This window comes from Mauremys mutica, chromosome 25, assembly GCF_020497125.1.
Source record: "Mauremys mutica isolate MM-2020 ecotype Southern chromosome 25, ASM2049712v1, whole genome shotgun sequence".
NCBI lineage: Eukaryota > Metazoa > Chordata > Testudines > Geoemydidae > Mauremys > Mauremys mutica.
The window spans coordinates 161,099-187,831 of NC_059096.1; the positions used below are offsets into that span (position 1 = coordinate 161,099).

At 41.3% G+C, this 26,733-nt stretch overlaps 1 protein-coding gene and 1 long non-coding RNA gene across 2 annotated transcripts in view; one reads left to right on the forward strand and one right to left on the reverse strand.

Moving 5' to 3' along the window:
• The window catches only part of MPP3 (MAGUK p55 scaffold protein 3), a 48,860-nt gene that overhangs the window by 8,945 nt on the left and 13,182 nt on the right, over positions 1 to 26,733 (forward strand). Inside the window, exons 2-12 of the mRNA XM_044999653.1 lie at positions 144 to 251; positions 4,170 to 4,288; positions 6,156 to 6,233; positions 7,933 to 8,013; positions 11,289 to 11,426; positions 13,906 to 13,987; positions 15,647 to 15,732; positions 17,006 to 17,080; positions 18,544 to 18,740; positions 23,237 to 23,301; positions 24,784 to 24,804. Coding sequence (XP_044855588.1) covers positions 227 to 251; positions 4,170 to 4,288; positions 6,156 to 6,233; positions 7,933 to 8,013; positions 11,289 to 11,426; positions 13,906 to 13,987; positions 15,647 to 15,732; positions 17,006 to 17,080; positions 18,544 to 18,740; positions 23,237 to 23,301; positions 24,784 to 24,804 — 967 coding nt within the window. The 5' untranslated portion in view covers positions 144 to 226. The remainder of the gene's footprint in view (positions 1 to 143; positions 252 to 4,169; positions 4,289 to 6,155; positions 6,234 to 7,932; positions 8,014 to 11,288; positions 11,427 to 13,905; positions 13,988 to 15,646; positions 15,733 to 17,005; positions 17,081 to 18,543; positions 18,741 to 23,236; positions 23,302 to 24,783; positions 24,805 to 26,733) is intronic.
• LOC123356408 lies at positions 10,364 to 23,919 on the reverse strand. Its single transcript, XR_006575354.1, has 4 exons — positions 23,857 to 23,919; positions 13,698 to 13,794; positions 10,896 to 10,974; positions 10,364 to 10,789 (listed from the first exon to the last, which is right to left on the reverse strand). It is a non-coding gene; the product is annotated as an uncharacterized LOC123356408 (long non-coding RNA).

Sequence of the window (26,733 nt, forward strand, 5' to 3'; positions counted from 1 at the left end):
GGCATTGGACCCTGATCATAGTTAGCCCAAACAACCTACTAAAGAAGGATGCACTAAGATGAAAATGCTAGTATTACACAGGATAATAAAATATCTGTATGTCCGAGATACTTGACCTCAGACATTATCTTTGCTTGTTTCAGGACTGTTTCTGAATCGCAGTCCTGCAAGAAGAAAATCATTTTGGTTTAAGTTGAACATTTGTCTCTAGCAAAAGACAACAGCTATGCCAGTGCTATCGGAAGATTCAGGTAATTGGTCTGCATACTTTCAATTTAAGAATGGCTGAAATCCTAGTATGTTCTCACACAAAAGACTATCTGTAATTTAATTTGTTAACTTAGAGTTGAGATTGTACAAATTCATTTCCCATCAATGCAAGTACTAAAAATCAAGGATATCACAGTATGAGTGGGACTGGATAAAGAGACGGGTTTCAGGAGGAACATAGTTTGGTGACACACCTGGAGTTCAGTAATGTAATCTGGTGGCCAGGCTCCTACCGGACAAACATAGGCCTGTCAGCTTGTAGAGCTGTTCTCTATGCATGCACAATAAAGATCATTTTCCTACAGTTCTGATACTTTTTATGTCACTTCTTGCTAACCAGATAAATAGCACCTGTTAGGACAATATTAGCAGCGTCAGCTAATAGCTGACAGATCATGGCATATCCATCCATCAGCTCAGTGGGTACAGACTTCTAAAAGCATTATTTCATTAGCTAGCATAATGGGTTTCAGGAAGGCAACATACAAACGTCCGGTATGGTATTTCTTTCCCCTTCCTGTGTCTCAGCTTACCTTTCTGCTGTGGTACAGACCAGAGTTTTGTCTTCAGAAATCTGTCTACATATATTGTACAGAGTTAAATCAGATAGAAGGAGAGTGACAATCTCTAAAGGAAAATGGTTACTAAATCTCTGAATAGATGAATGCATAAGAGTTTACTTATTACCCTTGAAACAATTGTGAATGTCAACTCCTTTAAAGATAAACACTCGCAGGGTTTTTTCCCCTAAGTTTAATACTTGGTACGATCACAAATTGAAAAGCACATATCTATGTACACTTCCTTAGGAGTCTGCTCTAGGAGGGTTTACCATTCTGTCTCTGTGGAATGGTGTCCAAACCCTTTGTAGGACACACAAGCTCCTCAAAGTCTGGGAAACAAGTGATAGCTCCACAGTCTTTCAAACTCCCTTTGAATCTCTGCAACAACAGTCTGCAATTAGCACAGCCTGCTGAAATTCTAATATTCTTCTCCAGTGAGGTAAAGAAGCCTGCAGTCTGAATCTAAAACTGGCAAAAATCCCTGGACTTTAGTCCTTACAGCAAACCATCCTTGTGTTTGCACTGTTTCACCACTGAGTTTTCCATGGCTCCCATTCCTCCTCTTTATAAACTTCTCCCCTTCCTCATTAGTTCCACTCTCAGAGAGTGACTCTGGGCGTGTCCTGCCAGCCTGCTTGCCTACAATGGAAATCACATTCAAACAGCTAATGGGTATACCTAGTACCCACCACACCCACTTTCTTGATGATTCTGGCCCACGGGGTATGTCTATACAACAAGTGGAAGCATGCCTCCCAGCCTAGGTTGGCAGACCTATGCTCGCTTTACTTGAGCTAGTGTGCTAAAAATGGTGGTATGGTTGTTGCAGCATTGGTAGCTCAGGCTAGTCACCTGAGATCAGACCTAGAGGGTTGGGTGGGCTTGGACTCAGGTTGCTACCTCAAGCTGCCACCCCGCTGCAACATCCACAATGCTATTTTTAGCATGCTCTCAAGCAGAGTTAGCACAAGTCTGTCTGGGTAGGGAGGCATGCTGCCGGCTGCAGTGTAGTCATTCCCACAGAGTTCCCCCCCTGCTCGATTCTTTAGTGGTTATTAATGATTATTGATTTCCCATTAATTACTAATTTAAAGAGTTGGGGATTATAGGGTTCCAGTCCCAGAATCAGACACAACAGAAGCAAAGTTATGAAGTTTGGGTTTCCCAACCAGACACTGACGGGCAGGGGCAGCTCTAGATATTTCACCGCCCCAAGCATGCTGTCATGCCGCGGGGGGCGCTCTGCCGCTCGCCGGTCCCGCTGCTCCGGTGGACCTCCTGCAGGCGTGCCGCCGAAGGCACCCTGCCTGCTGCCCTCCCAGCGACCGGCAGAGCATGCCGCCCCAAGCACGTGCTTGGCGTGCTGGGGCCTGGAGCCGCCCCTGCTGATGTGTACAACAATGACACTCACTCTGAGGGCAAAGCAAAACTTTACTTGTTGGGCTAATAAAACTACTTAAAGACACAACTGCTCCAAACCACATACAAAGATAGCAGTAATATAAAGTTAAGCTGATATTTTGTAGCATTCCTTACATATACTCACACCCTTAGGAATCTGGTGGTAAGAGACAAGCGGTCATCTCCTCTGTCCCTGGCATGCCAAATAAGTTCGATGGTCCAGATCTCTTTAACATGGTGGTCTGGCCTATTATAGGACCTGATATTTGCCATGGATATTCATACAAATGCTCATCTTCCTTTGCCCATATTGAACTTCCTCACTCTAATAATGCCGGGGTATCCTTATCCTATATTGGTTAGTAAATTAATGATTTTAACTTATCATGTACGTCAATTTGTTGCCAAGGCAAGTTCATGGTTAAGCATCTGCCAGTATTTTTATCCTAAAATATCCAAGCCTAGCATCAGTTCAGTGTTTGTTTTGTACAAACTCCCCCTTCCAGCACAATGTTCCCAGTTCCCCAAAACTCAGGGTCACTGTTGGGCCACTTACTTTTGCTAAGGATCATAGTCCTCAAAGCCTTATGCTCATTGCTTAAGCGAATATGCTAATTGCTTAAGCGAATGCCTTACAGGATACAGGCCTGTAGGTTCCTTGCGTTACTGCTAACTTGAATGCTAAGCTAGCTCTGTGGGTGACTCCTCCACACAAAAAATGCCACCCACCTGCCTCAACAGAGGGGGACCTTGATGGGGCCAGCGGTGAAAGGGGACAGGCCCACCAGTGAGGAAGGGAGACACTTGCTAAGAAACACCACATAGCTTCTCCACTGGTAGTCAAACATCTAGTTGTGAGGATGGGTGCGGATTGTCCAGCATTCCCCACCTCCCAGGATTCAACCTGGGAGGACGGAGGGCTGTGGCACTCCTTTTGGCTCCATTCCAGGCAGGAGCTTTTTGCTTTCCTTGCAGCACCTTCAAGCCACAGTGGTTAAGTAGGAATGTGCTCAGTACCTAACTGAGGTACTTGAGTTGAGTTGTTTATTTGTTGCAACTTGCAGCCAGTTTCCAGTGCAGTTAAGAGAATAAAATGAATGGTTCCCAGAGGTAAAAGACCTGGGGTTTTGGTGATGGGCCTTGGGCTCATGGGATGGGGTGAGACCTTGTGCCCTTTGCAAGCCGAGGTCCCCACTCTTCTGCACCCTCTGTCTCCTTCATGGGGTGGGGGTAGGGTCTAGGACTCAGAAACAGCTGAGTCCTGCCTGATAGACAGAGGAAACCCATAACTTGGGGTAGGTTTATATGGTAAGAAGCCCTGTAACTCCTACACTGGAACAAATTAAATGCCTGGTACAGGACAGCATGGGTAATAGGTGGTTAGTGTCCCCCTCCCCTGTGTTTAAAGTTTAATAAAAGTTGTGACCTTCCTCTTAATTCTGTCTGTCTTTTTGCAGCTGTGTCCACATCAACAAAGTATGGATCCTTCATACTATTTCTTTCCTTATTTACACCTCTCAATGCTGCAGTGCAAGCAAGTGGGTTACTCTAGCTTAGGTCCAAGCTATAATGTAGATGAGTGATTGGGCATTTCAAAGAGATCCCAATGTTATAGGAACCCAGGGAAACATCAGACACAGGAAGCAAAATTTCACTAGTTGTGATTTTTTACAATCTTAGAATAAATGGATTCTGCCTTTCCCAGTTTTGGCACATGTAGAACATTCATGTGAGATCTGCTGTTTAAGAAGGGAGTTGAAAATCAAGAGCAATGATTGGAAATAAGCTGCAACTCTCAGTATAACCTTAATTATCAGAAGCACAATTTTATTGTACTGGTCAAATAAAATGATAAACAATGAAACAACAGAGCGCAGATAAGAGATGTTAGTTATCCACAAAGCTTTTGTTTTCTATATTTTGCAATTAATTTAGGATTGCATGAGACTTTGGCCCTGTTGACATCTCAACTAAGACCTGATTCAAATCACAAAGAAGAAATGGGATTCCTTAGAGATGTCTTCAGTGAAAAAAGTCTGAGTTATCTAATGAAGGTAAATGTTTATTTCACAAAATTTCCTTTTCTTTGTGTTCTGTATTTCTCAGTATTCCTAATTTCTTTGCCACATTGTGTTACTAAGGATTACTTGTTTTTCTATAGAAGAGAAAACTGAACAGAGATAATACATATATTAAAGTTACTTTAAAACAACAAACATGAACAATATCCTGTGAAAATTACTCTCTTTTGCTTGCTCTGAAATGAAATTTTGCCTAGTTTTAAGTGACTATCATTTTGAAGTTGGAGAAAGCTGCCATCACTAAGAATCAGAAGGGGGATTGTCTTGTTACATAATTGATATTTTCATTGTTAAAATAATAATTCTCTCTATTTGGAGTGTTTTTTTACTGTCAATTAACTAATTGATAAATGCAAGTATCAGTGCCCAGTAATGAAAACATTTTAGAGTGCAATAATCAGAATTTTCCTTTAAACCATGGAACCTCAGTCATAGGCGTCAACTTCTCCTGGCTCCGGTGGGTGCTCGACCACTCCTGGCCCGACTCCATCCCTGCCCTGCCCCCATTCCAACACCTTCTCCAAAGTCCCTGCCCCAACTGCCCCCTCCCTGCCCCTACTGGAGTCCTTCCCCAAATCCCCACCTCAACCCCACCTTTTCCCTACCTCCTTCCCTGAGCGTGCCGTGTTCCCGTTCCTCCCCCCTCCCTCCCACAGCTTGTTACGCTGCTAAACAGCTGTTTCATGGTGGCAAGCACTGGTTGGAGAAGCAGGGATGCAGTGCGCTCAGGAGTGGAGGCAGAGATGAGCTGGGGTGGGGAGCTTGGCTGCTGGTGGGTGCAGAGCACCCTCCAATTTTTGCCTGTGAGTGCTCCAGCCCTGGAGCACCTATGGAGTCAGTGCCTATGACCTCAACTTCACAAGATATTCTCCCATCTACAGCACCAACAGCAGCAAAAATATAGCAGGACTATTCTGCTCTTGACATGGATCATTCACTAACACAGAGGTCCCCACACTGTGGGGTGTGCCCCCCCCCTTGGGAGGGCATGGAAAAACATGGGCCAGCCCCCATGGGGGACGGGGAGGGAACACCACCCAGTTACGGCCCCGGCTCCTGGCCTCGCCCCCAGCCTTCTTGGCCCCTGGCCATGTGTCTGTTCTCAGCCTCAGCCCTGCTCCCTACTGTGGGCCCAGCCTTTGCCTCCTTACCCCTGTCCATGGCCCCCTCCTTGGGAGCCACAACCCCGGCTCCCAGGGCTAAATGGGGGCATGACCCTGAAAAGTTTGGGGACCACTGCATTAACACTTATAATATTTGACAAAAGAATATGCCCCTTTTGATGTAAAAATATGCCTCATGGACTAATAAAAAGTGTCCAGAAGACTAATTTGGGGAGTACCACTATAGAATTAGTAATGCCAGTTAACACACTAGTAATATTAGAATGTTCCTTTAAATCCTTTTCTTTGCTGATTTGTCATCATCACTGATGAGTATCCACCAAAGTAGTGATTTGATCCTGCTATAAAAGTCTGATCAGTGAGGTCTGAATATGGGCAGAGTACTAACACATAGCTGTTAGATGATTATTTAACACAAAAGGTCAAAGACATCAATCAAGTCGTCTTTTTCTTCCTCCAAGCTACACTGAAGGGAAGATTCTTTCAGAGACATAAGGGATTTAGGAGCACAAGTTGGGCTTTGTGCTCCTAAAACCCTCTGGCACCTTTGACAATCTCCCATGCATTAGTTGCCTTGATGATATTGCCTTTGGACATAGATCCTTCTGGTTTCAGCAATAGGACTTTCAGCTAATGACCTCCAATACATTGCGGTATCAAAAAATCAGGAATTCTTGACCTTTGTAGTCACTTACCTGAAAACACCTGTGTTTCAGATTCATGAAAAGCTCCGCCATTATGAAAGACAGAGTCCAACCCCTGTTTTACATAGTGCATCAGCTTTAGCTGAGGATGTAAGTATGTTGTCCAGTAAATTCTTTTTGATGTCATAGATTTGTAAGTTACATACTGTGGAGGCCAAGAATTAATTAATAAAGGTTTGAAGGGATCTTAATGTATGTTAGCTAATTAGCAGAGGTTAAGCTGTTACCCTGTATCTGGTGCAGAGTGAATTGTGTGAAAAGTCGTTACGACCTTGTGAATTGCAGTCTTGTTTTCTGTTCTGGTATTGCAGACAAATAAGATAATGAATAGGCTTATGTATAAACAAATGCAAATGTTTACTTTTACTGTCTGCAAGTTTGCTAGCCACTGTCTGTTAAGAAGGTATAAAGATTGTTATGATTGTTTTACTAATTGAGAGAGATCTGTTCAGGACAAGGGGCAACCCAGTTCCTGACACTCTCTCCCTCTTGTGTTCACTAGAGTATTATAATAAAGTATTTGTTTTTGCTGCACCTAAACATAAGCGAGAACTGAGTTTTCTTCGACAATACTAAAGAACTGAAAGTCTCCAACTGAAGTTACTCTTGCATGGACTGAACTAAAACACAACTCACATATTAAAAAAAAAAAGTTGATTCCTGTTTCTGTTGCTACACATGAGTTTACAAACTCCTAAAAGAAGATGATTTGAGGGAGCATTTGGACATAATTTACAGCATGTGTGACTGTGGAATTCACTGCCACAAGATATTACTGAGGCTAAGATAACAAGGAGTCCTTGTGGCACCTTTGAGACTAACAAATTTATTTGTGCATAAGCTTGTGTGGGCTAGAACCCACTTCATCAGATGCATGAAGTGGAAAATACAGGAGCAGGTATAAATACATGAAAGGATGGGAGTTGCCTTGCCAAGTATGAGGTAAGGGTATAAACACTGAAGAGAACGGAGAACCATCATAGCCTACATCTTTCTGGCTTAGGAGAATGTGATAGAACCCATCTGTACCCATTTCTAATTGATCAGGAAGGGCACTCTTCAGTGATACATGAAGTTGGTCTCTAGGGCAGGGGTTCTGAACCCCTCCCTCCAGCATGCAATAAAAACTCCACAGCCCAGCTGTGCCACAACAACTGTTTTTCTGCATAGAAAAGCCAGGGCCGGCGTTAGGAGGTAGCAAGCAGGGCAGCTGCTCAAGGCCCCAACCCCAGGGGGGCACCATGAAGCTAAGTTGCTCAGGCTTTGGCTTCAGCCCTAGCCCTGGGTGTGGGGTTCAGGCTGCAGTCCCATGCGATGGGGCTTTGGCTTTTTGCCCTGGGCCCCTGCGAGTCTAATGCTGGCCATGCTTGGTGGCCCCACTGAAACCTGCTCACGGCCCCCCCAGTGGGCCCCAGGCTCCTGGTTGAGAACCACTGCTCCAGGGGATGTTATCGTGTACTGAAAAGCCTGGAAGTATTTGGAATATTTGAAATTGTCTATCACATCCCCATGACAATGTATTAGTAAAGGCTAGTTAATCAACAGATCTTAGTGTTGGTGTATTTGTTTAGGATTTACATCTAAAGGCCTCAATTTCTGTCCACATTCAGGCACTACTATCATATACACATAATAAAGCAGGTTAGAGGCATATTTTATTGAGATTGCCTTTAAATGCATATTTCAGTTACTGTTGCTTCTTTGAAAGGTGACACAGAAATTAACAAACATTGATCAGAAAATCCAGTTGCAAATATATTGCCTTATGTTCTTTTGTTAACTTTTTAAGGTAATTGAAGAATTGCAGACTACACCAGTGAATAATGAGGAAAAAGAGCTGCTTCAGCTATTGTCAACACCACATCTTCGGGTAAAACACATCCTCCTAAGCAATGCGAGTCTCCGCATGATTCCCAGACAGAAAACATTGTTAAGGGCAAGTTACAACTAAGATGACCTAAGAGGAGGGGGAGACCCCAAGGATTGCAGGACAGGGTTCTAGTCCTACACATTTTAAGAGCTGTGCAGAATCGGTCTCCTTCTGCAGATCAAGTTGACGAGGGGTTTGTGGCATGGGGGGCTCTGTGGCAGGGCACCAGCACAGCACCACCTGCTGGTTGTCCTGGGAATTAGCTCTTCCAGCCCAGAGCACCCTCTGTAGGCCAGTGTCCCACCTGCCACTGGCCCCTGTGTCCCTCCCAAACCCCGGTACCCTTTTACACTGGGGTTCTGCCCCCAGCAGTAACCCACAATCTGGGTCACCCCAACCCTCTACCCCACCTTGCCTCAGTGGCTACTGCCAGTCATCATCGAGCCCCACTTACTGGGGCAGACTGCAGTCTGTAAACCACTCATCATCGGCAAGGAGGTTAGGACCTGCTGCCTTTGCCTATCTCTGGACTGCCTCTCTGCAGCCCCAGTACCTATTTTGGCATTTTAGCAAGGCCTGCAGTTTTACCAGGCTGGAACTCCCCAGCTCCCTCTGCCCTTCTCTAGCACTGCTCCACCTCAGGTACCCTTCTCAGCTCCCAGGCAGCCAGGTCCTTCTCTCTCATAAGCTAGAGAGAGTGTAGGGGTGAGCACCTGGCTCACAGCCCTTTTATAGGGCCAGCTGTGGCTGTTTCACCAATCTGCCTAGCCTTTTCTCTCAGCTCCTGCCTTCTCCAAGGGCTGGCTTTTAACCCCTTTTTAGCTGGAGCGGGGTGATCGCCCTGCTACAGTCTCCTAATGCAGGAAGGGTCTGTCATGAATAGTTAGTAAAGGGTTAAAGCATAGTACCTGGTGGGCACCTGACCTGAGGACCAATCAGGGAAGAGAATTTGAAATTCCTAGGAGGGAACTTTTTCCCTCTGTGTGTGTGTGTATTGTTCTTAGCCGTCTGGAGTTACAAGAGTCCAGATGTTTTAATCAAGTCTACAAGTTTCTACCTTTCTGAACTAATTTCTTCTAGTCAAGATAGTGAGTATTAGAAAGATACTTGGTGTCCTCACCTAATAATCCTATGCTTGCAATTCTGTGTGTTTGTTATTGATTATTCTTAATTCTGCTTGTACTGGTTGTACTGAGAAGGAGAGGGGATTCTCTCCAGAACTTAGCAAGGTCATACCCTATGAGTGTCCAGCTTGGACTCATAGAGATTCTGTATTTTCTTGTTTTCTTTTAATAAATTCTTCCTATAAAGATTTGATTAAATTCCTTCCACTGTGGATAGCGGAAGGGGCTAAGACGCTCTCTCTCGGTGATTTACAGAGTGGCTAGCAGAGAGGGAGGCGGGAAGTGGGCTGCTTCCCTGTGTGTGGGAGATTCAAGGAGTTTGAATCAAGGTATCTCTCTCTCCGGAGCAGGCTGGAGAGAGGGAAGAGAGGGGAGGGGGAAGGTTCCTCCTCTGTGAGTTGATCTGTGTTCCCAGGGAGTGTCTTTGAAGGGAGACAGGGGGGAAACAGGGGTGTCCCGGCCCACGTATTGACCGCGGTGGTGGCAGCAAAGGGGACCTACCCTAGGATTTTGGGGTGGGGGAAGACATGCGGGTCCTCACTTTGAAACCCCCCAGTTTCAAGTGAGGGTGCAGACTCTGACAGGGTCGTTATCCTTCCCTCCTACATATTTTCTAAGGTGGGAGAAGAGAGCATTGTCCCCATCTTACTGCCCACACCAGCCATGGAATTAATTAATTGCTCATGACTGTTCTGAAGAACTTATTTTAACTCATCTGTTTCAGTCAGTGCAGGATCCCTGGAGCTGCGGGAGAGGATCAGTTAGATCACCAGAGCCCATGTGCAATGTGGGAGAGCCAGTTTAAAATCTTAGTTACTTTAAAAATTGGACTGTGAGCAACAAAACTTTGGTTCTGTGCATTAGCTCTTGAGTAGATGAGCCCAGTAAACTATGCTATTTCTCTTCTACCATTTGTTTTGTTTTTGACAGAGTTGCAAAAATAAGTTAGAAGAATCTGTGGAGCCTCATGGTCATGTCTCTATTTGGGTTGCTATTATTCAAGAATCCCTTCTCCAGTTTACTTCAATTTGTTGAAAAGTTATGTTACAGGCACAGCCGTAACCTATTAATTTGGGGGGCGGGGGCTGGTGGATTTTATTTGGCTGCTTGATAATCATAGAACAGCAGTAATTAAATATTATAAATATAGATTTTGCACTTACAAAGAACCTTCCTTCCCTTTAAAGATTGCAAAATATTTGACAAATGTTAACTCAATTGGGCTTCTTTAGGAGCTAGTCGAAACATTTTGGCCACAAATCAAAATGTAGCAAACTATATTTAAACCTTTTAACTACACAACTAGGTTAAAAACATGTTATAGAACAAAGTGAATCCAAAAATCAAACTAAAGCTCTTGTTCCAGGCAATTTTGTTGTTTCATATGCTATTGAAAGTTAAATTTAAAAAAAAAAGATGATGATGTAGCCATAGAATGTGATATAATATACCAGTAGACTCCCCATGAAGTTTTATGGTTGGTTGTCATCTAAGCTTCCAAATATCCATTATGTGAAATATTTAGTGATGTAAGACAAACACTGTAAAGCAGTCTTTCCAATTTCTTTTCTCTAATGCTAAATGCCTCTGTGGCTAGATCATTCCAGGGAAGAGCAAATGATTGGAGCAGATGAAAAGTGTAAAGTATTTGCCTGCAAAAAAGGCAAAGCATTATTATACACAAAAACCTGCACAAGCAAGATAATTTTAAAGGGTGACTTGAAGAAGCAGTTAAGTGCTTTCTTTATCATTCCTCACTTTCAGTTAGTGCATGATCCTGTTCCTAATGATGTCCATAATAAAACTCCCATTGACGTCAGAGGTACAGGATCAGGCCCTTAAAGATGAAGGAAAGAGGAAATATTCAGGATTCTTTCTTTGAGTATGTAGGTGTCTTTTTAACACAAATTGGATCTTTAACTTCCTTTTTCACTAATGCAGGCAGAGCAAAAACTCATTACATTAGCTGTGAACCTTTGCACTGTTTTAGATGAGAAATAGTTTATGCTTGCCAAGAAAACAGTATATGGATTTTCACCAGAGTAGCTAGGCTCTTTTTGCACTAGCTCTTATGTCTGGAATAAGAGAAATGGCATCCTTCTCAATTTGGCCTGTACTATTTTAATCTTTTATTTTTTTCTTATTGTACAGGCAATGCTTGTAGTACATGATACTGTTGCCCAGAAGAACTTTGACCCGGTCCTTCCCCCCCTGCCAGACAATATTGATGATGATTTTGATGAAGAATCAGTTAAAATTGTTCGTCTAGTGAAGAATAAAGAGCCTTTGGTATGTATAAGGTACTCCGTCTCTAGTCAAAGAGGGGTCCCACCCTTAGGGTACATCTACACTGCACACGCCTTTCTGCAGCATGGAGAGTACATAAACTACACACACCCTTAACATGAGTATAAATAGCAGTATAGACAGTGAAGCACTGCTTAAACTAGTAGGGTAAAGACGCTCCTGAACCCTGTGGGTACATACCTGGGTATAGCCCTACAGGGCTTTCTATTCGCCCAAGGGGTGTCTCCCCATCTACACTGCTATTTTTAGCACTGTAGTGACCCACTACGGAAGTGTTTCCCCAGCACAGGGAAAGACTTCTGCAACAGGGAGCTGCTGGGGCCTTTTCCTGCCACAGGGAAAGACTCTGCCTTTCCTTGGGGTAGGGAAAGGCTCTGGTAGCTTCAGACTGCTGTTCAGTGTCTTTCTGCAGCAGGAGTTTTTCCGAGGTGAGAAAACAGGAGTGAATTTCATTCTAAGCAAATATGGCTGTACCATACATGTTTACATGGCTTATGCAGCTATTGAATTTGGGCATCTCCTAAGGTGTGCATGAAGCAATGCTCATATGAAACTGTCTCATTCAGTGTACTTTGGCAACTGAAAACGTACACAGCGTAACACACTAAGCTCTTTCTTCATTTCTATAAAGTTCATTCAGTAAGTTCTTGTATCCTGGAGCTTACACTGTGTAGTAAAGGGTCTAACTAAATATTTCAAATTGAAATTTTTTCTTTAAAAAAACCAACCAGGAAATTCCATTTAAAAAAAACAAACACTATATTAAAAATTCCAAAAGCCAAAGTTAAGGTTATGCATTCAACCTCAATTCTTCCCCTTGTGCTTCTACATTACAAAACAGTCATCAATTATATACTATTTCCCAAATACAATATAAATACAATTTTCTATTGTCATGGAGGACACACCTTGTAAGGTGCGCATTGATTGAGACAGGGCCCTATCTTAAATTTAAGAAAGAAAATTTATTGTACAGTTTTTAAAGATTTCCAAATTACCTTGGCTTTTTTAGAGATAAGCAAATTCCATAAAATAAGTAAATATCCTCCATAATCTGTACAGACCTGCAGTAAAATACTCAGAATAACATTGTCTCTTCTGTATATTGTTTTATTTAATTTTTTTAAACAGTTACTTTTTTACTGTAAGATAAGTAAGACTCCTAGAATCATAGGACTGGAAGGGACCTTGAGAGGTCATCTAGTCCAGTCCCCAGCACTCAAGGCAGGACTAGGTATTATTTAGACCAGGGATCGGCAACCTCTGGGATGCGGCTTGCCAGGGTAAGCACCCTGGTGGGCCGGGCCAGTTTGTTTACCTGCCACGTCGGCAGGTTCGGCCGATCGCGGCTCCCACTGGCCGCAGTTAGCCGTCCCAGGCCAATAGGTATGGCAGGAAGCGGCGCGGACAAGGGATGTGCTGGCTGCGGCTTCCCTCCGCCCCCATTGGCCTGGGACGACAAACTGTGGCCAGTGGGAGCCGCGATCGGCCAAACCTGCTGACGTGGCAGGTAAACAAACTGGCCCGGCCTGCCAGGGTGCTTACCCTGGCAAGCCGCATCCCAGAGGTTGCCGATCCCTGATCTAGACCATCTCTGACAGGAGTTTATCTAAACTGCTCTTAAAAATCTCCCATGATAGAGGTTCCACAGCCTCCCTAGGGGATTTATTCCAGTGCTTAACCACCCTGACAGTTAGGAAGTTTTTCCTAATGTCCAACCTAAATCACCCTTGCTGCAATTTAAAGCCCATTGCTTCTTGTCCTATCCTCAGAGATTAAGGAGAACAATTTTTCTCCCTCCTCCTTTTAACAACCTTTTATGTACATGAGAATTGTTGTCCCAACTTTGTCTTCTCTCGTCCACATTAAACAAGCCCAATTTTTTAAATCTTTCCTCATAGGTCATGTTTTCTAGACCTTTAATCATTTTTATTGCTCTTCTCTGGACTCTTCCAATTCAGTCACATCTTTCCTGAATTGTGGTGCCCAGAACTGGACACAGTAGAATCATAGAATATCAGGGTTGGAAGGGACTTTAGGAGATCATCTAGTCCAACCCCCTGCTCAAAGCAGGACCAGTCCCCAGGCAGATTTTTTACCCCAGTTCCCTAAATGGCCCCCTCAAGGATTGAACTCACAACCCTGGGTTTAGCAGGCCAATGCTCAAACCACTGAGCTATCCCTCCCCCCAGTACTCCAGCTGAGGCCTAATCCAGAGAGTAGAGTGGTAGAAGGGATTGCAGACGTACTCACCCATCTGATTATCACATAAAAGCAGTGTCCAAACACAAGTTGGGTTGATGGCAAAATTAGTTACAGAGGAAGACAAATTTTACTTATTGTCTTCCGCCTAGGAAAAGAACAAATTCAAATTTTCAAAATTTAATCAGCGTTTTCATTATTTTGCCATTAAATGTACTTTAAATAAGTGCTTTATCTTGGTTTATTATTTATGTTTCAGGGTGCCACCATCAGAAGGGATGAGAATACAGGGGCTGTGATTGTAGCAAGAATCATGAGAGGCGGTGCAGCTGACCGCAGTGGTAGGTTTCTGAATAAAAGCAGTTTCAAAATACAATTTATAAACTACATTTTAAAACTTGTAAAAAGTTCTAATAATTTCTAATGAAATCCTATGGTTACTCAGCAGCAAAGTTAGCTCTTTGAATATTGATGTTTACCCTATAGATATCCAAATAAATGCTTATACAGCACGTCTCCAGTCTCCACAGGGTTAATTCCCAATATATTTGACCTTGCACTTCTTAGAGGCAGCTCTATTCAAATTTATTAAATGAGCTGAATTGGGCTTCCATGGAGATTTTATACATAGCAAATAAAGTATTGAAGTGTCATTAATTTTTGTTATAATTTGTCCTTTTTAGTTCAATAGTAATACAATCCCAATGCTAATGTATTACTATGATGAAGAAATATTAGTAAATTACAGCTTTCTTCTAGTCTCTTATTAGCATTTTTCATATTAAAATAATCTGATAAGACGTTTATTGTAAAGGGGCTAAAACAGTGCCATTAGCATTTTTGCTTCACATCAATAATGCACCTTTTAAATCGGATTCTCTGGTAATATGGTTAATAGGATAAAAACTGCCAATAGAATGAGGAAGACTAGTCTCAAATTTTGACTTAAACAAAATTGCAAGGCAGCTTTTTTTATTTTTACTTTTAACCCAGAACCTTGGTGTGCTTTCAGCTCTGAATACAGTTGATGTAACACACCAAGGCTACTGTGCTGACCCTTTTCAAAGGTCTTCTAAATATTCTTTTGTAGAAATATTAGTCTGAAATAAGAGGAGTGTCTACCCAGTTATCCGATTGTTACTACTAAGTCTTCCTGTAAAAGGTAGACGTCAGTGAATAAATAAGGTCATTTGTATTTTACAGAAATCAATAAGACATACTAAATGTTTTGTGTGTGGACCCCTAGTGATTGTGAGCCATATCATTCTGTGCAGAACTTCCCACTGCTGTAATTGGGAATTCCACTTTAAAACAGATGGAGAGAGATGTTCCTCTGGTATGATTGTGAGCTGCTGGCTGGCTATTTTATTGTGAAGTTCTAGTATGGTCAGTAACTAGTGCTGACATTACTAGGAGTACAAAACTGGACTGCATGAGCAAAGCTAAACCTTTTATGATTTGCCCTAGGTTATAGTTTCAAAATTTAGCCCATGAGACTTTCTGAGGCCATGCTGTGTAGTCTGTAAATAGCTCACAGCAGCAGAGGCCTTTCAGCATGAAGAATTAGCAGCTTATCTTCTAATTCTATAAGAGTTGTCCATCTTTGCAAGTACATTCCAGTATAATCTCCAAAGTGCAGACAGCGGATTGAGATACAGATGCAGTGTACCAAAACAGCGCAGGAAAAATGGTCCCCTCACTGCAGGTCCAGTACACAGACAGCGTGGTTAGACACCAAACTTCCTCCTGACCATTCCCATGGGACATGTGGCTTGCAAAGTGTCCTCTCTCTCCCTATTGCCATTTTAGGTGATTATGGGTCATAGTTGAAGTGCCAGGTAGTGTGGGGGCAGGAGACTGTAAGGTGCAATGTTGGCAGAAGAGTACAGGACTAGTATGGAAAGTCATTTGGCACATACGGTTAACATGTGTGTAGGTAATAGGTGAGAAGCAGCTTAGCAGGCTGAGTATTAGTTCTAATACAGTTATCTTGTTTTTAGGTCTTGTCCATGTTGGAGATGAGCTAAAAGAAGTCAATGGGATTGCTGTGCTTCACAAACGACCAGAAGAAATTAGTCAGATTTTGGTCTGCTCTTATTTTTACTTTGAGATCTATTACTACCAAGTAGGCTTGTTAAGCAGTAGATAGGTGACCCTTGTCCCTCAGTTAATAATATTACACAGGTATAACAGAGGACAGAATTGGGCTGTCTTTACAATGTCCTTATGAATTTATTCCAACTGTTTATAATCAAATAAATAACTTGCAGCTTTAAAGTTAAGACAGTTGCATGAAACTTTGAGTTTGAGTCTGAACATGACAAATGTGATACACATTGGTTATCTATGGCTCTGACCAAGAGCGTCCCTTTCATGATTGGTTCATGACATGAGAATTGCAGATTTAAAAAAAAAATCATTAAAACATATACAGTATATTCATAATGTGGTGTGCTAGGGAGCTGAAGGAAGCCTCATGTCAGAGGCATGGGTCTTCCATAGGCTTCTTGCATGGCTGCAAACCTATGACATTAACACATTCTTGCTTAAAGCCCCACTCAGACCCTCCTGTTTTCAAGCCCTGCTTATGTCCACCCCTTCACATACCTGCTCATCCCAACAGAGCCACAGCCCCGAGAGAACCTTCCCCCCCCCACTGCTCCCCTCCCCTCTTGGCTCACCATGGTCTCTGAGCAATGAAGCTGATGGGTCAGGGAGGCAGATGTAACTGCTTTGATCAGTCAATCAGCTAATGTTGGTTTAGACCAAAACCTGTCTGCTGACTAAAGGGAATAGCTGTGTTCAAAGTTTCAAAAGTGGCCTATATGTGAGGTGAAGTTAGAATGTGTGTGAAGTGTAGAGTTTCTGGGGACTGTAGTTATTTAACTATACGGACCTGAAAAAATATGTAGAAAACATGACAAAACCTTGTTAAATGCTCCTTTTTAATTTTATCTGCAAAAGTTAGTCAATATTGTACTTAAAAAAGACAGACAGTTCTATTATTCTGTGAGTTGTGTCTAAATTGGAAAGTAAATATAATCATTAAATGTGAAGAGAGATTTTTAGTGCAAGCCTCAATATAGGCTTAGCTTGAGAGTCACTATACATGTCTCCATAATAAATAGGATACTGCACAGGGTAATACATACAAGGGATAAAAAGGAACAGAATATACACTTGACATCTTTGGGGCTAAAGCTAAAAAAGTGGCTTTTCAAAGTTGAAAGCCTTGGTTTGGCATGTGAAGGCTGAGATGATCAGACAATTCACTAGCACCAGAAACTGAATTGGAGTGTGCTGCAGCGTTTCTTTGTATTATTTCAATGGAAATAAATGTATTTTTTTCTTTTTGTCAGGCTCAATCTCAGGGATCAATAACATTAAAAATAATTCCAGCCATCAAAGAAGAAGATCGTCTGAAGGACAGCAAGGTATGCAACCCATCTGAAATCTCTCTCCTTTTATAAAAAAAAAAAAAAATCTAGAGCATAGTTCTGCAGTTCTTGTGCATGGAAGACTCTTGCTGATTTCAGTGGGAAATCCCACTTGCAAAATGAGACCCTAAATTGATTTATATCTAAAAGAATAATAAGGTACTCTCAGAAAAAAAAGTTCTTCTAAACAGAAATAATTTGGATGATACCAGACTGTATATGAACACTAATTTTGCAACAAGTTAGGGTACAAATCTACTCTGCGCTAGCCTGTCGCACATGAAGTGCCCATGTGGACCCTGCTGCCGTGTACGCTAAGTTTCTTTGTGCACTTTAATCTATACCCATTTCAAAGTGCACTATGGAACATGTAGTACACAGCAGGCTAGAGTGGGTAGATTTACACTTAAGCTTACCACGAACTAAGGTTAGCCTTAACTCTTGATGCATCTTCCCTCGTAGCATTTCCAATATCGAGCATTTTCTCTTGCTCCATAAAACCAAAACTCTTGTCCTGGCCTGCACTATCTCTAACCTTGAGAACTGTAACCACCTCCTCTCTGGCCTTCTTGAAATCCACTCAAAAAGCTGCTGCCATCTTCCTGGCACATAGCTTTGACAATGTTACCCCACTCACTCTGAGGTCCCTCCACTGGCTCCAACTTCTTCACTGCATAAATGTAAACTTCAGGTCCTCCCTTTCAAGACTCTTCATGACTAAAGCTCCCATGTACTTACCCAGTTGTCTATATTGGTCATGAACCAGCCCAACAATTGCAGCCTCCAGTGTCTGCTAATCCTTTTCAAGGACTCCTTCCTGGCAGCTCCACATGCATGAAGTACCCTCCCCTAATCAATTCACAAATCCACTTTAGATCCTTTCAAATATTTGTCAAGCTCCATTTCTCTTCTGACCATAGTAAGATGCCTAATAATGATTGGCAGGTTGCTTATTACATATTCTTCTAAATCTGGTGTCCATTTGTGTAGTACAAAAAAAGTTTGGTAGATACTGAATCCTGTAACTTTTATAAATAAATAGCTAATCTACACAAACTTGTGTTTCTATTACTGTTACCACATTTCCCCCTTCCTAGTCCCTCTCCTTATTTTTCCTCTATCCAGTTGTTGCATTTTGTCCTTCTTGAGCCAAAGCTGGTTTCAGCTAGGACTGTCTGTGTAGATGTTTGTGCAGTGCCCAGTGCAGTGAGGCCCTGGTCCTTCTTTGGGCCTCGGTGTGCTACCACACGATTTCTTTTGATACTACCTAGAAAAAGTCACATGTCCTACAGTAGTGAGCAAATCAAACTTGTGTGTAAGTGTAGCTAGATACTCTTCCACTTCAGTATGAAACCACGTATAATCCGTATAATATTTAGGGATGTGGAAATGCCATTCTAAAAGTGCTTTAAAATTCTACGTGGGACAAGCAGCAAAGCGTATGTTATTTTTTCTTGAAGGTATTTATGAGGGCACTCTTCTGCTATAATCCAAAAGAGGACAAAGCCATTCCCTGTCAGGAGGCAGGGTTGCCGTTTAAGAGGAGACACATCTTAGAAGTTGTGAGCCAGGATGATCCAACATGGTGGCAAGCAAAGCGTGTTGGTGATAACAACCTCAGGGCAGGATTGATCCCTTCAAAACAGTTCCAAGAAAGGTTTGTCAGTGAAAGTTATAGGATGATACATTCATTAATCATAACCATAATGTTATATTATTTGTGTGGTGCTTTTGCGCTTTGGGGACATTACTTCTTATTTTATGACCGGAAGTATAGGAAATGCCACACTGGATCAGACCAGGAGGCTATCTACTCCAGCATCCTGTCTCTGACAGTGGCCAATACCAAAAGCTCCAGAGAAAGGTACTAAAATCCTCAAAATGAACAAATTATGCAAATAGCCTTCCTAGCTCAGGTGGTAAATTGTTAGTTTATGTCCTGAAGCATGAAGGCTGACACAGTTTCTCCTTTTTTTTTAACCTAGTGTAAGTGTCTCTCCCTTGAACTTTTGTAAGTTCTTGACCTTATGGATACCATGTGGTAATGAGTTCCACAGGTGCTTTATACATTGTATAACAAGTATTCTCATTGTTAAATTTGTTTCAGTACTGGAAATACTTTACACAGGACGATATTTTGTGATTACAAAGTAATTTTCTCTCCCTGTGCTTCACTTTTCTCCTGTACAAAATGGAGATAATACTTCCTATATCTTCTCCACACTTTGGGTTTTGAGGCTGAATTAATTTTGTTAAGGTGAAATGCTTGTATAGAAGAGGCTATATGAATGGAAAATGTTACACAATGCAGCTGCCAGAGTGGAGAAACAAGGTACCCTTCCTTTTTATTATGCAAGAAGACTGTATAGTTTAGGTTGATTTTACCACTTAGCATTTTGTCCATTTCCAAAACAGACTTCAGATGAAATCCGGAAGAAAGGTTGCCAAAATTTCCTAATTAAAATTATGTAAATTGATTAAGCCATATGTAAATGATTGAGCTGCAGCAAGTAGATTATTTAGCAAATTGTAGTTCATAATCCAAATCTGCAATATGTAATACAGATATGGAAATGAGAGTTTCAGACCACAGCATATAAATTTAAGCACATGAAAAATATTTTTGGCATGATGATAAATTAAGAAGCTGCCAAGAGGCATAATAGATGGAGAAAGGAAAACATTGTCTGGAATTGTCAAGAATATTGGAGAGAAGATCCTGAACAACTATTTTTTTTAAGAATAAGAGAAAACAAGTAATAGACTATAACCTGGAAACCGCTGATAACTAATAGTGTTGGGACAGCTTGAAGGTAGAGCGCAAGATAAACTGTTTTCTATCCAAACTCTATAGCAAGGTTTTTTTTTCCGTCTGGCATCTGGCACTGTCTGCTGTCAGAAGGCTGCATACTGGGCTAGAGGGACAATTGTCCTGACCCTCTATGGCCATGCTTATATTAGTCCTGAGAAGCTATCTAAAGTAAGGACCTGATCCTGCTTGCTCCTGAGGACCACAAGCTCTCATTAAATTGTGACCTCTTAGGAGCAGAGTAAAAGTGTGTGTGATTTCTACATAATGTTAAAATCACCCTTCTGAAAGAAGATGTTCTGTTACAGGTAGACAGCAGACCAACAAGAACAGAAAAGGGTCTTTTCCCCTTTATACCCAGATACTCATTGTTACCCATTCAAGTGGCATCTCTTGTCTCTACTTAGAAGACCAAGGTTTTTTTCCAGGCAACTTCTGATTGGGTTTGAGCTGAGCAGGGAAGCCATGCAGAAAAGCCCTTTGTCACTTGGAGATAGGTCCTGAAGCTGCCTCAAAGACTTACCATCACCATTAGGGATTCATTACAGACATCTCCACCTAAAGAGCTGCTACTGCCACTGGGATTTGGGGCACAGCAATACTAATACTGCTTGGAGCCAAAGATGGGGGAAAAATACCTCCCTGTGGAGAGGACCTGAAAGAGGCCACCCTGAACAACTGCTAAGGTCCAGATGAAGAGAAACTACTGTGAAGAATCACCACAGCTGGTGATAGTGGAACAAAGAGAAACTACTCCAAGCACTTCAGTTTTTCCTGGAGCAGGATGGGGTTCCCCATTTTCTCCTCAGGAGAGAGTTCTGCTACTGGAAAGCGAAACCAGAACTGCCTGCCCAAGTTACCACTTCTGTGGGAGTGAATTACTGCAGCAGCAGAGTGTAGTAATTAAGGCTTCCTTTTGTTTTAATGTTCAGAGCTATTATAAAGTTTCCATGACAAACAAGGCTGCATTATGCAAAAATGAGAGCATCTAAAAGGGGCTGTTGCCTATAAATGCTATTGATGAACATTGCAGAAAATGCCAAGTATCAGAGGGGTAGCTGTGTTAGTCTGTATCCACAAAAACAACAAGGAGTCCGGTGGCACCTTAAAGACTAACAGATTTATTTGGGCATAAGCTTTTGTGGGTAAAAAACCCCACTTCTTCAGATGCATGGAGTGAAAATTACGGATATAGGCATAAATATCTACATTGGCACATGAAGAATGTATATGTACCAGTGTATATATTTATGTCTGTATCTGAAATTTTCACTCCATGCATCTGAAGAAGTGGGTTTTTTACCCACAAAAGCTTATGCCCAAATAAATCTGTTAGTCTTTAAGGTGCCACCGGACTCCTTGTTGTATTTACAGCAAATGGAGATGTCTTTGAACAGCATGAGATTTTGAAGTGAAGCAGGTGGAAGGATCTTGCAATGATTTCAACATCTATGTCACCTATTTTGTACTGGTATCGAGTTTTTACACATGCTGATCTCTTAAAACAATAAGAGAAAAGCATCATATATTACCGTAGACTAAAATATTAAGTGTGAGTGTCAAGCCAGCTCTGAGCTCCTTAAATGCAAGGAGGTTGTTGATGTAGGTTGTAAATTTTCAAACACACTGGCAGCAAAACAAATTGATGCTATTATTTAGAAGTGTATACTGCTGCTAGTTGCCAAGCATCTGAACTCCATAAAGCACTGGCATTTTAATTAAAAAATTAATCAGTAATAACCTCCCCTCCCACAAATATCTGAACCCTTAATCCCACTGCATCTTTCTACATCTGGTCAGGTTGACCCAGATGCTGGTGAGAACTGTGCTTAATAGGCACCTCACTGTAGCATTCACCACTCTCTAATGTGCTGCTGTCCAAAGCATAATAGGCAGGACGGTCATGGGTCTGACCCATCTTTGTGGCTATGGAACACATCAAGCAAATTAGGAGGGCACAGCCTAGTGCTCGAGAGAACAAGTAGTAAATCCTGTCCCACTGCTGTGAGGCTACAGGGGAAAGGTGCTACCTACACTCCCTCCACTGGCACCCATTGCTAGTTCCAGTGTTTGCACTGGAGTATGTACAAGGGGAAGGTTAATACTATGGTCGTCATTAAAGTGAATTTCTGGAGTAGTGTTGTTTGATGTACTTGTACTCAGGCTGCCACAGTTTCCAAAGAGCTGGATTCAGCTGTTTACCAAAGTTCATCTTTTTAATTAAAATGTTTTGGCTGTACTTCAGGCTGTAATCTCATTAGTGAGCACTCCCTGGGGGCGTGAACATAAAACCATGGCCACAGAGCCAATTTTCAAAGCAGCTCACTCACAGCCAGCATATTTTTGTCAGTAGCTGTCCTAACCTGGCTGTATTGTACATAGACATCCGTTAAGTGTGGCTGGTATTCCTCTAATGTGTTCTAGAATATTGGTAATTCTGCAAATATTGATCTTGGGAAAACTGTTATTCCCCTTCCCGGGGATAAAAATAAATATTCTGGCACTCCTCTTTCTCAGATCTGGGGCTGCTCTGGATTTGGTAAGGGATTAAACTCCCCCCTCCCCCACTCATGAATATACATAATGTAAATCCCTGGGCATCTTGTTTTAGCCCCCATTATGGAGTTGTGTACTGGTATGTAGTATAAATAACTGTCTTTAAGGAAGGTTCTCCAGTGATCAGTGCAAAGTTAATTGCTTTTGTTAAAAGTAGTTTTAAAGCAGGTAGCTAAATTTTAAGTATAAAACTGAAAGTTTAGAAGCTGGTCTAATAATTTGAGCACTCTAGAATATTTGAGTCATTCATGGCTGTCTCACTTCATCTCCATACAAGATGCTTTTCCAGCTAGCTCAGTTGGTTTATCATATCTTCAAATTATGTATTTTGAACTAGATATTGATCTCAAACCTTTGACTACCCATTGAATTCAGTAAGTGGAAGAATCTAATGGTAGAATTTGGCTCATCTTTCATAGGTGAGAATGAAATTAGGACTTAGTTTTTTGTTACAGAGATTGAAAAAAAAAACAGTGGGAATAGAAACAAATGTACTTTGGAAACAACCACACTTTTCATACTTGCGTCTGTATTTCTGTGATAGTCTTTCCCTGGCATATTAATCTTTTGGCATCTTTTTTTCCACCTGTTTCCCAGCAATGACAATTTGAAGTCATTAAATTTAATATTTAAAACATGCATCTAAGCCAGAATCAGATACATTTGCCTTTTGCAACATGTTGCAAGCAAAAGCTTTAATTCTTCATCCACCATACCATCATATGTATAAACTGTCTATATTAAATTTCTCTTTATAAGTCACTCATGTATAACTATTTAATATTTAGGCGTTTGAATTATAGAAGAACTATAGGCACTCTGCAAAACTCCAAAACTGTAAAGAAGCCATTATGTAAGTTTCAACAGATCTTTATTTCTTCAATGAATTCACTGTTGATATATCAACTTTCCAGTAGGTTGACATGATTAAAAACATGTGCTTAAATATTTGTTACTCTGATGTCATAGATGTTAATGATTATTAGCTGTCATATGGAAGGATTTGGGTTTAAGTTTTGCCCAGTATTGCTAGTCCCAGGCATTCAAAAACAAACAAACAAAAAAACAATGAATGAGCCCCCAAAGTCATGAGATTGATTTAAAAATAATGACATTTTAAAATCATGAGATGTTAAACATAATAAAGTTTAGACTTGCTATTTACCAGCTGGGTTTTGAGCTTTAGGGGTGTCTGTGGGTGGGGGGCCACATTTTCAAGCTTTTCTTTGCCAGTTCAAGGGCTGGAAATGTACTTAAAACTAAGCAAAGAGGGGGTGAGGGGGAAACTGAGATTATCACATAATCTTATGATTTCAAAAGCTGGGGTTTTAAAGGCCCTCACAAAATAATCCAAGATTCATGATAAAAAACAAAAACAAAACAAACAAGAGTTGGGAACACTTCCTACCTCTGGACTTCTGTGCCTCGGGCTGAAAGGAGAATTCACCAGTCCCATTCCTTAGAGTCTATGCCATAAGAAAGCTTTAGCATGTGAAAGGAAACAGCTATTGGATGTTTATTAGCAACAGCTGCTGCTACTAATGATGGAGGGGAGTGGGTAAAAGGGTCTCAAAGAAGAAGAAAATGATACTCTTCCTGGGGTCATAGAATGTAGGATGGAGTCTGGGTGACAGTTCTGTGATACCACTAAGTGTAACTGGTTAAATGCTGCCCATGAATGCTTACATTCAGCTCTTATTGGAGTAAGAATGCCATGTGGATGGGTGAGGCTAGAATTTGCCCTAGTATTGTCACCTTGATGTAGAAAATAAAGATGCTGCTGTGCACTAGCCAAGCCAGCTAGAAACCAAAGTGTAAGTTTTCAGAAATCAAGTAAATAAATCTAGGTATCAAATGGCTCTGTATTTGGAAACAAATGTGCTTTCTCCCGTGCAACAAGTGAGCTTCTAGTCTCTCACACCCACCATCTGCTTTCCTTTCAGTAACACACACACACTAGCTACAGAGAAGGAAGAGTATACACGCAAGACAGCTGTCAGATAAGTTTATAAATCAAAGTGTTTCCAAATAAAATGGCTTCAATTAGCCTTTGTTAGGATGCATGTAATGCAGATTGCCTCCTACTGCTTTTAATAAGACAATCTCAGGGAAGCCAATTAACCAGAGCTGCTGGATTTAATACTACACTTTTGCAAAGGTTCCTAAGCTGGTGTGGAAATATTAAGGGGAGACATCACTTCATAGGTTCTTTTAGTATAATTTACTGAGTAGTTTCACAGCCAAGAAGATTCTTCCCTTCATTCCATTGTGATCATCACTCATTTGTCTGCCCATCTTTTAACTGTCTCACTTCTATCTTTTATGCTAACTGCAGATGATCAGTCTTCTGAGAAAGGTAGGTGCTGTGGCTATCCTGGTATGAACAAGCAATGCCTTTTTCTAAACAGACAGAAACTTCTAAAGCAAAGGGAAATGCTAAAGACAGTTTGCTCCAACAGCCATTTTTCTGAATTAGAATTAACCTGAAGGTATCTACAAAAATACTCAGTTTCCAATTTACTCCAAATCTAGGATAAGTGCTTCTTGTTAGCTGCTGTCGGCCAAATCCTGTGTTAATTTACACCTTCTGCAGCGTGCTCAGGGCCATATGGTGAACAGGAATTATAAATTGATGCAGAACTTGCTATGTTTGGAGTTATACAAAAGAAAAAAAAGTGGCCTTGGCACCTTCTGGGACACCAGTATCAATCTTGTTTAATTTTCTTGGCTATTAATTTGGACTGCATTTTACTATGTTACTTTCATTCTAGTCAACTAGATTAAGTTCATGTTGTTTCTAATAGCCATTGTATTACTCCCTTGTGTCTTTTTAACAGCAGGTGTTTTCTTAATTAACTGCTGTTCCTGCTGATATTCTCTCACATTGAATGTGCTCCTTTAGAAAAGGCTATCTCAGGTGTAGGGCCGGCTCCAGACCCCAGCGCGCCAAGCGCACGCTTGGGGCGGCATTTTGCCGGGAGGGCGGCAGGCGGCTCCGGCGGACCTTCCGCAGTCAAATTCCTAGAGCCGCCCCTGCTCAAGTGTGGAAATTTAATTCCACTGACTTCGTTCTCGGTACAAATTGCCTCTGTCATCAGTGACTTAGCTTTTGGGGGAGAGCGTCTAGGAGGGAGGAAGAGAAGGAAACAGCTAGTTACAGTGATGAGGGGGAAAAAGGGTCCTTTAACAGTGAATCTTACACTTAAAGTTACTACAAATATCTTCTGTTTCAGTAGACATACAATTCACTGTTATGCATCTGCATTGAAAGAAAAGACCCATTAATGTTACTGGACTGACATGCAAATATCAGCGACAGAAAAAAAAAAAGCCCTTACTTTGGACTGGCATCTTCTGCTATTTAAGGACTCGATCATGTAAAACACTGTGTTTACTCACTTAAGTAAAGTTGGCATGTTGCCTTTAATGTGTGTAACGTTTTTTCAGGGGTGCCCTTCAAGTATAAAAAGCTAAGCTGTTTTCTTTCAGTGAGCAAGTATGATAACTTTTTTTAGTATTACTATATATACCTATTACATTCTGCAGATTCTAATGATTACATTTTTACTGTGCATGCTCTTGGTTTGTATATTTTATTGTAAATGAATGACCCAGAGATCTGATAAAAAGCCAGTGTTATTCTTATGATATGCTTTTTATCTACCTTTGTAACAAGAGATTAGCACAGAAACTACATTAACATTAAATTTGTTGACTCTCAGTTTGAGTTCAGAGTAATGCTTGATCTATTGTTCTTACTATTGCACTGAATGGTGCTGGAGTCCAAGAAGAAGTGTCCTGGATTATTAGTCCCACGTACCAGGGATGTTGGAGAATGAATGTAGTAAAGCATGAACTAATTTGTTTAAGGGAATGAAACTTTTTTTAAAAAAATTCAAACTGGTCAAACGAAGTGCAATAATTAAAAAAAACTTTTTAAAACAAACTTAAAATTATACAATTTTAGGGAAACTACAAGTTTAACCATAAAAATCTCTTTCCCTATAAAACAAACCTTAAAGTATTCAACAATACAATATTCAATAATACAGAAATGCCCTTTCATTTGTTACAAAAACAGAACTCTTAAAAGAATAGTTTTACTACACATCTCCAGCCCTTCCTCTGAGTTGCTTTGTTTTATGGGCATGTAGTATTTATAGTGCTTAAATGTTCATTCACTAACAGCAACTCTGAGCAGATGTGATTGAAAAAAAAAATTGAGATGTATTCTGGGACATTGAATGGCAATTTAATATAAACCATTAGCCATGGGCTAAACTAG